Source organism: Ahaetulla prasina, chromosome 18 (assembly GCF_028640845.1).
Source record: "Ahaetulla prasina isolate Xishuangbanna chromosome 18, ASM2864084v1, whole genome shotgun sequence".
Lineage (NCBI taxonomy): Eukaryota > Metazoa > Chordata > Lepidosauria > Squamata > Colubridae > Ahaetulla > Ahaetulla prasina.
Genome location: NC_080556.1, coordinates 3,305,001 through 3,319,642, shown reverse-complemented (window position 1 = coordinate 3,319,642; position 14,642 = coordinate 3,305,001). Strand labels below are relative to the sequence as shown.

General features: G+C 47.8%; 1 protein-coding gene across 4 annotated transcripts in view; it reads left to right on the top strand.

The window, feature by feature from the left end:
• PLCH2 (phospholipase C eta 2) overlaps nt 1-14,642 on the top strand; it is a 221,822-nt gene that overhangs the window by 142,171 nt on the left and 65,009 nt on the right. For all 4 annotated transcript variants that reach the window (XM_058161025.1, XM_058161024.1, XM_058161026.1 and 1 more), the window contains exons 4-7: nt 5,438-5,584; nt 7,128-7,373; nt 7,967-8,094; nt 13,738-13,908. In XM_058161025.1, coding sequence (XP_058017008.1) covers nt 5,438-5,584; nt 7,128-7,373; nt 7,967-8,094; nt 13,738-13,908 — 692 coding nt within the window. The remainder of the gene's footprint in view (nt 1-5,437; nt 5,585-7,127; nt 7,374-7,966; nt 8,095-13,737; nt 13,909-14,642) is intronic.

The following is a 14,642-nucleotide window of genomic DNA, read 5'->3' as shown; positions in this document are numbered from 1 at the left end:
TGGCTTTCGAGGGGGATGAAATGTATGGAAGTCGAGGCTGTCTCTAGCTACCGATTGTCCCTACAGTGTACATTTTCTACAATCTTGGCTATTTGTGCCTCTTAATGAACCAATTAAGATTCTGTCCATCTGAACATACCAATATATCAAGCATTGACATATTGGTTAGCGAGAAGAGAATTCCCTGAACGGTTGGAATACAGCTTTACTGGCAATCTAGCTATAATTTATTTCAACTTGGCCAGACACACACTGTCCATTTAATTCTTCGATTGCTTTTGCTTTTTTGGGGGGGAAAGATTTGGCTCCGTTTTTGGAACTTCGGGGAATGTCGTTCCGATATTCTTATTTCCCATCTTGTCTTGATGCTAAAAAAATTTTCAGTTTTTAGTTCCAGAAGTAAAAAAACAAAACAAAACCCATTTTTTTTCTCTTTTTTTAAGGATTTTGTTCCATCTGTAATTTGATTAAGGAGAAAAACAGTTGATTTTTCTCCTCTTGTATTTTGACATTCCAAGCTTGTTTAAAAGATTGCTGATAAAAATTTAAACTTGCTGGACCAGACAGAATGAGGCAGGGGCTCACATCAATGTTGACCATGAATCTGTGCATACCATTTCTCGCTGCCTCTTCATTTTAATTGACTTGTTAAAATGTAATTCTCATTTACGAGACCAGGGCAGCTCTCTTTTGGTTTTTTTTTTTTATAGTTGACGTTTTGAGTTTTCTGCAGTACTTGCTTAGAGCATTTTAAATGTAATGCCTTTTTTTTTTAATTAGGGTTAGGGTTCTATTGTAAATGTGATTGGTTATTTTAAATGTCGTGGCCGCCCTAAAACGGTCTTTCTGCCTTGTTCCTTAAATGCAGAGGTTAATGCCTGCCCTAGAATACATTTTATAAGGTAATATTTTGTCACTTCTTTGGAATGGTGGCTTACCGGGTCTCTTCAATAAAGACACGAGGGCAAGGCGAGCAGATTGTGATAAGATTAAGTAGCAGGTCAGTTGGCTGCCTTGAGGGTTTTACTTGCGTTAGATAATCCTCTGATTCTCCAGTGAGGACTTCATCATTATCATCAGAGTTGGAAGGGACCTTGGAGGTCATCTAGTCCAACCCCCTGCTCCCAGCAGGAAATCCTATCCCACTTGAAAGAAACGGTACATCCGATCTCTTCTTAAAAGCCTCCAGGGATGGAGCTGCTGCTACAGCTTCCTGTGGCAAGTCGTTCCGCTGGTTCATCGTTCTCGCCGTCAGGAAATTCCTCCTTAGTTCTCGGTTGGATCTCTCCTTGATTAGTTTCCATCCGTTGCTTCCTGTCTTGCCTTTTTGTGCTTTGGAAAATTGCCTGAACCGCTCTTCTTTCTCAAATACTGTCACCCCCTATTCCTTCTTTTCACCAGACTAGACGTACCCTGTTCCTGCCATGATAGCAGTCACTGCAAACTGCCAGCTCGGATAGTTTTCCAGATCTATTTGTGGGGCCCGAGTTGCGCTTTGCAGAACCTCCAACCTCAGTAGAAGTCTATCCCTGAATGCCACTTGCCGGGAACCCCTCTATGTCAACTCGCATCCCTGGCCGGCCATAGGCAAGGGGGATGGGAAACCGATGAAACGGCACGGCAGCCAAAGACAGATAGCACATTCCAGACTTCTCTCTCTCAAGGCTGTCTCCTAGGGTTACCCACAGCGGCCAGAGGGGACCGAAATTGCTCCATTGGCGATTGTGATTGATGACACACCCTGTGGGGGGCAGAGGGGGGAAACAGAGTCATGATTGGGGCGTAAATTACGTGTGGTCAGAGCTGACTTCACTTGGGAACGTTCTGGCATGAAGCTCCTAATAAATAACTGGATTTCTTTTGAAGCTTGGTTCGAGGCTCATGATTTAATTAGGGGATCCATCCGAACCCTGACACCAGGGGTGAAATCTAAAAATTTTCCCTACCGGTTCTGTGGGCGTGGCTTAATTGGTGGGTGTGGCTTGGTGGTCAGGTGACTGAATGGGCATGGCCAATAATAATAAAAATAATAAAGTATACAAAACTTGGGAGCGCACCGGTCTACCTTCTTTAAAAATAGAGGCACTGGTCTACTAATTGCCTTTTTTTGGGAGGCACCGGTCTACCTTCTTTAAAAATAGAGGCACCGGTCTACTAACCGCCTACAGCGCTGATCAGCTGTAGTCCGGCCCTTTGAAGCGCCGCGGCAGTCATTTAAGGCCGTTTGCAGCTATAACGCCACCGAGAGCTTCAGGGAAAGAGAAGAGGAACAGCGAGGCGTGGGCGGTTTGGGGGTGGGCAGGGATTTTTGCTACCGGTTCTCCAAACTACCCGCGCCCCCCCATCGCTACCGGATCGCGTGACCCGGTCCGAACCGGGAGCATTTCACCCCTATTTGATCCAGTCAAATACGCTTCCTCAACCTGGTTCTTCAAACCTAATAGTACTTGTGGATGGTACTACTGGGTCACAATTCGAGTCCAGACGTCTGAGGAACATCTGAATCCTTCAGCCCATCAGGAGCTGGTCATGTCTCTTTGTACACAGACTCTGGAAGACGATCAGACAGACGAGTCTCTGTTTCTCCTGCTTGGCTTCAGAGGGTTTTTTTTTGGCAGACATGCCTTGGAGCCACCAGGCTATCTCGTCAGAAACAAAGGCCGTCTGTCAATCTTTTTTTCATCTTTTAGCCCCCCCCCCCAATATTAAAACCCGGGAGTGGGTTAGCCTATCCAGAGGTGAACGCCTGCAAATCGCATTAATATCCCAATCAGAATTGGGAGGGGGGGGGGTTCCCTGTCTGAATGCCCCTCCCATCAACCTCAGGGCAAATTTAAGGAATTTATGCACACGTGACGTCCGTTCCGAAGCCGAAAATTCCAATTAAATATCGACTGGGAGGATTTGACTTGAGAAATGATGGATGATTTTTAATCTCCTTTTTGTTTTTTTGGGTGCCACATTGTGGGAAGAGTTTCGGGTTTCCAGGCATTCAGACCGTAGAGGTGGATCCGTAATTTGGGAAGGGGTTTAAATGCGTTTGATTTAACCCCCTTCCCAAATGAAATTTAAAAACATTCCAGGTGTTGAAATTTTGCGGCCAAACCCTCGCATCTGTCGCTTTGCCGCCACTACTTCACATCGTGGGAGGCGACCTGTGAATTCACCCCTTGTCAGATCAGAAGAGAAATAAAACAAAATCAAAGAACAGCGCTGTTGCTTTTTTTGCCATGGTGCACGTCAATATTTTATTGTTATTCCTATTTTAAACGCATGATTTGCCCTTCCGCCCAAAAAACTCGACCCAAAGATCAATTTGATTTATCTAGAGCTTCGGAGCTGCTGTCTGGTTTTTTTTCAGCGAAAACCACAAAAGTCCTTTTGAAAGGGCCTTTTATCAGCCATGGAAGTAAAGATTTATTAAAAGGGTTTTAATTAAAACCTTAAATGAAATTAAAGGTTGCCATTTATCCGGGTTGGCATGACATCTGCTCTCTTGGGCACGGGATTGGACTAGAAGACCTCTGAGGTCCCTTCCCACCCAATATCTCTATGATTCCATATGGAGAATCCATGCAGAAGTTCTGCCTTGTCTGAATATCTCTGGATCGCAGTTGGGATCCAGTTCAGCATTCTTGAGGTAGTGAATGTTTAATGTCTTCTTTCCACGGCAAAAAAGACAGTTTGTCCCAATGGTGAAATCCAAATTTTTTTTACTGCCGGTTCTTTGGGCATAGCTTGGTGGGCGTGGTACGGCTTGGTGGGAGTGGCAAGGGAAGGATACTGCAAAATCTCCATTCCCACCCCACTCTGTGGCCAGCCAGAGGTGGTGTTTGCCGGTTCTCCGAACTACTCAAAATTTCCGCTACCGGTTCTCCAGAACCTGTCGGAACCTGCTGGATTTCACCCCTTGGTTTGTCCCCATGTGCCTTTTTTGAGTTTTTAAATCGGGCTTTTAAAATTCACCATCATCTCCCTTGGCCCAGGTTGGGTCGGAGCATCCTCTTCATCCTTGCTCTTTGTCCCATTCCTGAATTTTGGAGGGTTGTCAGACCCCCCTAACGTACATCCAAGAAATATGGTGGCTCAGACTGGTAAGACAGTCTGTTATTAACAGCAGCTGCTTGCAATTACTGCAAGTTCTAGTCCCACCAGGCCCAAGGTTGACTCAGCCTTCCATAAGGTAGGTAAAATGAGGACTCAGATTGTTGGGGGGCAATAAAGTTGACTTTGTATATAATATACAAATGGATGAAGACTATTGCTTGACATAGTGTAAGCCGCCCTGAGTCTTCGGAGAAGGGCGGGATATAAATGCAAATAAAAAATAAAAAAAATAGACATAGACGGAGATTTAAGAGAGGAGTTTGGGAAGCAAGTCAACAAACAACAACAAAAAAACCCTACATAGCAATTTGATGGCGTTATAAGAGAGCTCATCGCTCAGATCGGCTAAGGCAGCGGTTCTCAACTGTGGGTCAGGACCCCGTTGGGGGTCGAATGACGATTTGCCAGGGGTCGCCTAAGACCATCGGAAATATGGGAAGTATACTTGCGAGTTGAAGAATCGCGCTCCAATGGTTGACTCCACAAGCCAGCTGCAGGCTCTTCAAATCGCTAGCCGAATTCCGCTTCAGGCGCGATGAATTAAAAAAAGAGAGAAATCTTTGCTCTGATGTCTCCCTCTCAAGCCAGCTCCAATCACTCCCAATCGCTAGCCTAATCTGGCTTCAGGCGCCATAAACTTAATAGGGGAGGAGTCTCCGCTTTAATGCCTCCGTCCTCAAGGCAATCGCAAGCAGTTCAGATCGCTAGCCAATACGGCTTCAGGCGCGATAAATTCAAAACGAAAATAATTTTACAGTTGGGGGTCGCCACATCATGGGGAATTGTATTAAAGGGGTCGCAGCACTATAAAGGTTGAAAACCACTGGGCTATGGCAAGTAACTAAGGGAAAGAGTCAATGCAACCTGAAACTTAAGGATATAAAGAGTAATTCGATTGTGTGGCAATTTGTGGTTAAGATTGACAAAAGAGGCGTTTGTGGGCAAGGCTCTAACACTATCACTGGGAGGTAATGGAGGGTAAATAGCAGACTGCATCTGGAGTAAATCCATCTGACAAGGAGATTTTACCCAATTTGCAAATCCTGCATCTTTTCACTCCCTGGAAAGCAGTTTACGTATTGATTTTCACCACCGGGCCGGCGTTTTGAGACGCCGCTCGCCTCTAAAAACAAATACCCGGCAAAACTGCATGCTGGGATTTGCAGCTGGGAATGCATCTTCTTAAACCTATAACTTGATTTTCCCATTAAAAACTTTTGTTGCCTTGACCTCTGTAACTCACGGGCACGATGCACACGTTCTTTAGCGTAACAAATATATATAGTGTTTTTTTTCTCTCTCTCTTTCTTTTCCCCTCCCTCCCCCGTAGTGGAAAAATGTATGAGTTCCATGCAAGACGGCACTCAGATGATCAAACTCAGGGGCAGCTCCAAAGGTCTCGTCCGTTTCTATTACCTGGATGAACACAAGTCGTGCATTCGCTGGAGACCCTCGCGAAAAAACGAAAAGGCTAAAAGTAAGTGAAGCATTTCAAGGCAATCCGTCTTTGATTATAGTGGCAGATCAAAATTTTGTGACACATCTAGTCCGGTGTTCTGCGTCATACCGTATGTCAACTTGCAAAGCATCCGTGGGTGGGGGGATGTGACATCGGCGAAATGGCACAGCGGCCAAAGTCAGATGCACATTCCACGCTTATCTCTCTCAGGGCTGTATCCCAGGGTTACCTACAGCAGCTGAGGGGAGTGACGTCTACAACCCGTGAAATTGCTCCGTGGGCGAATGTGATTGATGACACATCCTGGGGGGGGGGGAAACAGGGTCATAATTGGAGCGTAAATTACGTAGGGTCAGAGCTGGCTTCACTTGGGAACTTGCGGACATGAACCTCCTCATAAATAACTTCTTTTGAAGCTTGGCTCGAGACTCATTATTTAATTAGAGCATCCGTCAGAACTCTGACACCATGGCCAGCCAGTTGCTGACAGCAGTTTGGCAGTTTGAATCTCACCAGGCTCAAGATTGACTCAGCCTTCCATCCTTCTGAGGTCGGTAAAACGAGGACCCAGATCGTTGGGGGCAAGAGTCTGACCCTGTAAACGGCTTAGAGAGGGCTATGAAGCACTGTGAATATAAGTCTATGGACTATTGCCAGTGCTGTTGCTACTTTCATGAGAACCTGAGAGGGGCTGGATCTGGGATGCTTTCCCAGTTTACACTCCTGCCCCAGACTCAGTCCTCTTTTATCTGATCATTGTCAGCTCTTCTTCCTGTCCTACCAGTGAAAGTACAGTTGACTAAAGCCAAGTGGTTACAGAAGAAGCAAAGCTGGATCTTGGATCCGCACCCAAAGCATACGGTTAACTTTTCCTTGTTCCCACCTTCCCCCCTGGTTATCCAGTTAGGTGCTAAGAAATTGTTGGGGTAATAGTCCCTGTCTTTGAGGGTGTTGTAGCCTGTTGGCTGCCGGCCCCTCCAGCAGCCAAATCAGAAGAGGAGGAGGCGTGGGGATCAGGGTCCGCGTCAAGACAACATGAGAGCTCCAAGGGGGAAGAGGGAATATCAGACAGAGAGAGACAGAGGCAGAACCTGGGCCGTCTGTCAGACCTCAGATGGAGAGTCAACAGCCCCAGGTCTGGAGGTGGCTGATGAGGAAGAGGAGGAACAGCTGGGTCCAGTGCCTGACATGCGGATCCATAGAAGGCAGAGGAGAGGAGAGCAGTGGAAATCTGTGGGCCGGTCCTCGGGACAGAAGAGCCACTGCTGCTAGCGAAGCCCCACCATAGCTCTGGGGATAAAAGGCAGGGGGCAGAGATGAATAGATGCGCATAGATTTCCTCTCATGCTGACCCTCCCCTTATCCCCCTCCCCTGTTGAGTACTGGCTGACCGCAGGCAATGCACTGGCGTAGCAGGATGGCGGTCCTGACAGCTGTTTTTCTCTCTTCCCTCTGCACCTCCTAACCTGCTAACCCTCGCCACATCTGGTAGCAGCCGCTCCCATTGTTAAAAGGCTAAGCACTGTATTCTAATTCTGCCATTTGCTGTCCCTCCCCGCAGTCTCCATAGATTCCATCCAGGAAGTATGCGAAGGGAAGCAGTCGGAGATCTTCCAGCGCTACGGCGACGGCAGCTTCGATCCCAACTGCTGCTTCACCATCTACTATGGGGACCACATGGAATCCCTCGACCTGGTGTCCTCGAACGGAGAGGAAGCGCGGATGTGGATCACCGGCCTCAAGTACCTGATGGCCGGGATAAGCGATGAAGACAGTCTGTCCAAACGACAGAGGACGAGGGACCAGTATCCTTTTGTGGGGGGATGATGGAATCCAGAGCTTGTAGGCTAACAAAGAGACCGGACAAACATTTTGTCTGAAATGCCATTGGGTTTCCTGCGTGAGCTGAGGGGTTGGACTAGAACAGGGGTCTCCAACCTTGACCACTTTAAGACTCGTGGACTTCAACTCCCAGAATTCCTCAGCCAGTCTTAAAGTGGTCAAGGTTGGAGACCCCTGGACTAGAAGACCTCTAAGGTCCCTTCCAAACTCCGTCATTCTGCTCTGCTCTGTTCCATTCCATTCCACTCTCCTTTCTTCTCTCCTCCCTTTCTCCTCCTTCTCCTCCTCCTAGAATAGCAGTTAGAGTATAAAGAAGAAAAGTGAAACACGCAGAAAAAAACGAGATATACAAAAATGATCCCCATAGGAAAAAAACGAGATATGAAGCGGTATATATGTAAGTGCTAAAGATCGGAGAGGATCGGGGCGCCCTGCCGTTCTCAACAGAAGTTGGCACCGACGAATCAATCCGATGGGTCTCTAGGTCTTCTGCTTCTTCCAATCTTCCGTCCTCCTTCCCGAGCCATCCTTTCCCTTTCCTTAACTCCGGCTAAATGTGGTTGAAGCAAACCTTCGACGAAGCGGATAAAAACGGCGACGGCAGCCTGAGCATTAACGAGGTCCTCCAATTGATGCACAAGCTGAACGTCAACCTCCCCCGCCAGAAAGTCAAGCAGATGTTCAAGGTAAGGCTCTATCGTGCCGGACCGCGGCGTCTAATGAGGCAGGTGGCGGTTGCTCGGAGGGCCGGCTGGCCGGGGGAGCACTTGCTTATGTAACTCTGTCCGTCTCCGCCTCGGGCTTACCGCCAGATGTCGGGGTTTGCAGCCGTTGTGGCCCGCCGGCTGACTCGGAGGACGAGGAGGTTGGGGATGAATTTGGGCCAGTTGTGGAGCATGGGGAAGACTCTGATGGATGCTCAGCATCGGACAGCGAGACAGCCAGGGCCGGCCGGCATTTCCCAGCCACCAGAGAGGCAGCTGCCTTTGGAGGCTGAGATGAGTGAGGAGGAGGAGGAGGAACAGCTGGGGCCCGTTCCAGATGCACGTATGCGCAGAGCAGATAGGAGAGGTGAACAACGGAGGGCAACGAGCCGGCTCAGGAAGCAAAACAAACATGGACGCTGACAGGCCCCATCCTGGCTGGGGAATAAATAGGAGGAAAAGGGAGCGGTTGTCGTAGGGGACAACCGTTCGTATTTCTGGAAAGTTTGCCCCTTGTGCGTTTCGTCCGACAAAGACTGCCTTGCCAGCACAGAGGTTTGTCTAGTTCTCTGACTTAATTGAGGTCACAGCCTTGGCATTTATCATAACGAGCTAATAAGGACTACGGCTTCCGTTAACCCCTCGCAGGAATCTTGCCTGGACTTTCTGTTGGTGAATGCAGTTCATTCCCAAGGTGTAAATAAAGAGGGGGGGGGTTTCTTGGCGGGGAGTCTGTTTCTTGCGTCTGCGAAGGCCCAGTCGGAACAACAGCATCACAGGCTTGGAAACAAGGCCCAGCTTCCATGGTAGAAACGCTCTGATTGCGATGACAAAGTGGGGTGTTTTGGGCAACTAGGCGGAGGGAAGTTTTTTCTGATTCTCTCCTGTCTTCCGGTCCTGACCTATTTTCTTGGTGAACGATGAATTCTTGTTTTCGTTTTTTTGTTTTTTGATCCTGAAATCCATCTCCTCTTGCCCAGATAATTGCAAGCAAAAACGCCCTGCTCTGGGAAACAGAACGCTCTTCGCTTTTGGATGCACAAAGCTTTAAGGGAAGATCTTCTCTTAAATAGAAGTGGGTTTTTTGGGGTTTTTTTTTAACCATCCCAGGGCTGCTGAAGCTGGCAGCTCTCAAGCCCTTTTGTTTATTATCTCACAGCATTTTTTTTTTTTAAAAAAAGCAGTGTTTCCAGAACTCTTCCCTGCTTCCTTTAATTTCTGGCGGTTCGGGTTGCTAGGGCTTATTGAAAACACAAGATTCCGCAAATATAAAATATTGCCCTTGTGGTTTTCTGAGAAGGAAATTCGGATGATCACCATCATCATCTTTTTAACGACCCCGTCATCCCTTGTGGGATGGAGCCTGCGCAACTGAATGGAGCTAGCAGAGTGTCGAATGGCCCGGATGCCCTTCCTGACGCCAGTACGGAGTTTTGTTCAGCAGATACATTCTCACTGTGCCCGGAGAAAGAAATACCTGCCTCTACCTAGGATCGAACTCACAGCCTCCTGATTGTAAGGCGAGAGCTCCACCTCTAGGCCACCCGCACCCCTTCTCCGTGGCGAGCGAACACCTCTCTACCTATGTAGCCCCTGCAAATGGAGGTGAATTCTTTTGGCCGATAGAATCATAGCCGGAGGTGGCATTCAGCCGGTTCGTACCGGTTCAGACGAACCGGTAGCGGCAACTGTCGGTGCGCTTGCCGCGGCGTAACCCTGTCCTATTTAGCCACTTTTTTGAGGCAGAAGGCGGACACGCGGGCAAAGCGCATGCACAGAAGGCGACCCAGCAGTAAGAATTCGTGAAACCCATTGCTGGTCATAGCCCTGGAAAGGGACCTTGGAGGTCTTCTAGTCCAACCCCCTGCTCAGGGAGGAGACCCTACTTTCTAGACCATTTGAAACTTACGTTTCAAACTGAGCAGCCCCGTGTGCTCTCCGCCAATCCGTCAGCCAACTTCTTACATCCCCCACTTAAATCTATTATTTAAAATTGCGAGGGCTTACGGTAAAAAATCTCTCTTCATTTTTACATTTCTCGCGCAGGTCATCAATGCAACACTGGAGGAAATAAAAAAAGTCCTCTTAAAATGTCTTTGAATTGTTCCCAATCAATCCGGCCCGTGCTTAGCTGGAGGCAGTAATGTCAAAAATAAAATAAAAAGAAGCCATTTCTGTGAAACTCGGCAAGAGAGAACTTAAATCTATTGTTAGCCCTCTTTTTTTTTTAATAAGCTTTTTCCCTTTTTCAAAAAAAAAATATCTTCGTTTCCCCCCCCCCCCTCTGCCTTGATTAGCTTCCCCCTGCAAATGCCCGCAATGAAGAGATAGGAGCGCTGGCGGAAAAGTTAGATATCGCACTCTTTAATGTTGGGAAGATTAAGAAAAAAGAAATATTTCCACCCGTAGAGCAAAGCGGTGTGCGTTGGCACGCGTGGAAAAAAAGAGGGAACTAAATGGGAAATAGATGCACCGATTATTACTAAAGATGTTAACAAGGCCGTTTGCAAATTAACAACTGTACATTTGTCAAAGCGAGTTTTTAAACGCCTGCCGAGGAAATTTTGTGCTCCCCCCCCCAAAAAAAAACCTAATTTGCCATCTATCTTGAGCTCTGACATAAAATTGGCACAGTGCAGCAGGAACCGCTTGATTTTATTAAATTGTGGTGTCATTCCTGAGTTTTGAAAAGCGGGGAGGGGGAAGAAACTGTTTTGCCTGTTTAATCCATGCATTTATTATATCTTCACACATCAGGGGGAGGGCCTTCTCTGTGGGGGCTCCTACCCTGTGGAACGAGCTTCCCCCTGGACTTCGACAATTACCTGACCTTAGGACCTTTCGCCGCGAACTTAAAACCTATTTATTTCGTATGGCTGGACTGGCTTGATTTTTAAAATTTTAATTTAATTTAAATGGGTTTTAAATTTTTGTAACTTTATGGGTGTAATTTGTATTTTACATTTTTTGACAAATTGAATAAGTTTTTTAAGGGTTGTTTTTTAATATTGTATGTGTCTGTGTTTGTATTTTATTTGGTTGTTCACCGCCCTGAGTCCTTCGGGAGAAGGGCGGTATACAAATTAAAATATTATTATTATTATTATTATTATTATTATTATTATTATTATTATTATTATTATTATTATTATTATTATTATTATATTATTATCAGCAGATTGCTGCCTAGGGAAGCCCCCCACCCCACCCCCAGCTTGGTATTGGCTGCTATCTGGGAAGGCCCAACCCGGCTTTGCGGGTGATCGGCAGGCAGAAGGCCAACTTGGGCAAATCGATGGACACCTTCCCCTACCAGCAGCCTGGCGGGAACCTCGATCGAAATTTCCCATTTCCCATCGCCAGTTGAAACGCTCCCCACCCGAGTCTAATAGCTCCGTGTCCAGAGGTTGGAGAATGCATTCCTGGGGGCGGGAAAGAGATGGCCGGGACCCATGATGCTCTCAGCGGGGATCGGCCATCTCAGTCGTGGAAAACCGTGTTTGATGCAAGTGGAATGCAGTAGAAACTGGGCAGGTGTAAAATAAAATAAATAAATAAATAACGTGTGAATGGGAAGCTTTGCCTGTCTCGGCAATTTTTTTGTAGTGGTCCTAATCTAAATGGTTTGATTTCCTTCCTTCTTCCCTCCCTCCTTCCCCCCTTCCTTCCTTCCTCTCTTCCTTCCTTCTGCCTGCCTCCCTCCCTCCTTTCTCCCTCTTCCCTTCCTTCCTTCTTCCCTCTCTTCCTTCTGCCTGCCACCTTCCTTCCTCCCTCTTCCCTTCCTTCTTTTCCTCCCTCCCTCTTCCCTTCCTTCCTTCTTCCCTCTCTTCCTTCTGCCTCCCACCTTCCTTCCTCCCTCTTCCCTTCTGTCTTCCCTTCCTCCCTCCCTCTTCCCTTCTTTCTGTCTCCGTTCCTCCCTCTTCCCTTCCTTTATTCCTTCCTTCGTCCCTCTTCCCTCCCTCCCTTCCTCCCTCTCTTCCTTCTGCCTCCCTCCTTCCTTCCTCCCTCTTCCCGTCCTACTTCCTCTTTCCTTCCTTCCTCCCTCTTCCCTTCTTTCTGTCTCCCTTCCTCCCTCTTTCCTTCCTCCCTTTCTCTTCCTTCTGCCTCCCTCCTTCCTTCTCCCTCTTCCTGTTTCTTCCTCTCTCCTTCCTTCTTCCCCTTCCCTTTCTCTCTCCCTCCTCCCACCCTCTTCCCTTCCTTCCTCTCTCCTTCCTTCCTCCCTCCCCTCTCTCCTTCCTTCTTCCCCTTCCTCCCTTCCTTCCCTTCCTTCTGCCTCCCTCCCTCCTCCCACCCTCTTCCCTTCCTTCCTTCCTTCCTCCCTCTTCCTTTCCTTCCTTCCATCCTCCCTCCTTTCTCTCTTTCCTTCCTTCCTTCCTTCGGATCGCAGAACCTTCTGCTACATGGCAGAAAAGCATCTTAACCCGCAGAGCCTCCACCGAGACAGGCCCAACCGCGACCTGTTTTGCGCCGTTTCTAAACGTCGCTTTTTTGGGCTGCATCTGGCGTCCAGATGCGTGACTCCGCAAGTATCCGAGTGGCTTTAATTTTGCAGAGGGGAGAAGAAGAAAAAAATTGCCGTTGGAACCGGGGCACCCTTTTTTTTGTTTTTTTGGTGCGTGTGTGTTCAATGATGCTAATTGGGTTGCTGAAGTGAGGGAGCTCCAGCGTTTCCTGGGCTTTAGCCCATCGCTGCAGTTCATCAGTTAGCATCGGCAGATGGTTTGTGGCACGCGAGGTTCTCACCACGGCGGCAGTCTTGGAAACGAAATCGGATGCTTTGCAAATTAGGGAATCAACGATCCGTTGGAAGAGAAAGAACGTTTGGAAATTGTAACACACACACACACACACCCAAGAAAACCACACACATACAAAATCAGTGGTTGTGAAGGGATGCAGTAAAATCTGTTAATGCCGACTGCTTTGCTCCGTGGTTGTTATATGCATTGGTGGATTCCCAGTCTGTTGTTCCTAGAAGTTGTAGGTGTGTCATCTTTTTTTTTTTTTTTAAAAAAAGATTGAACAACCACCTGTCTGAAATGGCACGGGGTCTCCTGCTTGAGCAGGGGGCTGGACTAGAAGACCTCCGAGGTCCCTTCATGCTCTATTCTGATTGATTGACTGATTGAAATAGTCTAGGGGTCTCCTGTCTGAGTAGGGGGCTGGACTAGAAGACCTCCAAGGTTCCTTCCAGCTCTATTCTGATTGATTGATTGACTGATTGAAATGGTCTAAGGTCTCCTGTCTGAGTAGGGGGCTGGACTAGAAGGCCTCCAAGGTCCCTTCACGCTCTATTCTCATTGATTCATTGATTCATTGATTCATTGATTGAAATGGTCTAGGACAGGGATGTCCAAACTTGGCCCTTTGAAGAGTGGTGGACTTCAACTCCCAGAATTCCCCAGCTAGCAACTTGCTCATATTTATAGCTCATGCTAGCTGGGGAATTCTGGGAGTTGAAGTCCACCACTCTTCAAGGGGCCAAGTTTGGACACCCTTGGTCTAGGATCTCCTGCTTGAGTAGGGGGGTTGGACTAGAAGACCTCCAAGGTCCCTTCCATCTCTATTCTGATCCTTTGGTACAATCCTTTGGTGCATACTTTCCCCTTTCCGTTCTTCCAACAGGAGGCCGACACGGATGACAACCAGGGCACCCTGGACTTCGAAGAGTTCTGCGCTTTCTACAAGATGATGTCCACCCGGCGCGACTTGTACCTCCTCATGCTCACCTACAGCAACCACAAGGACTTTCTGGATCCCGAGGATCTCAAACGTTTCCTGGAGACCGAGCAAAAGGTAGGTGGGTGTGGAGTTGTCACACACACACGCAAACAGACCCTCTCTGCCTCGTGCGACCTCCTCTGGGTCTCTCCGGATTCTTTGGATCATTTGCCGGCAGAATCACACACACACAAACACACACAAACACACACAGGTGGTCCTCAACCTACGAACACGATCGAGCCCGACATTTCCGGTGCTAAGCGAGACATTGGTTCGGCGAGTTTTCCTCTCTTTTACAACCTTTTCCTGCCACCGTTGTTAAGTGAATCGCCGCAGCCGTTAAGTGAATCCAGCTTCCCCTTTGACTTGCAACCGTCATAAATACGAGTCAATTCCCAAGGGTTTGATCATGGGATTTCCTGCTTTCTAGCGAAGCTAAATTGCGCGCCGCAGGTGATCCCCACCCCGCCCCGCCCTTGCTTCTATGTACTTTCTACTTACCTTCTACTTACCTTTCGGGCACACTGGACACGCGCACTCAGCGTGCGTTTGGCGCGCAGCGCCGGGGAACCAGTAGCAAACCAGTCCCGATTTCACCACGGTCTCAACGAAATCGAGTTTGACACCTTTGGTTTATCCCAGATTTATCGCTTCTCCCTCCCAAAGCAATAATCATTTCCTCTCATTCTTCGGCTCAGACGAGGCTTCTCGGGCGAAAACGTGACTTTTCCAAGATCTGTTCAAAGTGATTTGATTATTTTATTTTTATTTTTTTTGGCCACCGCTGAAATATAGTTTGGCCTTAC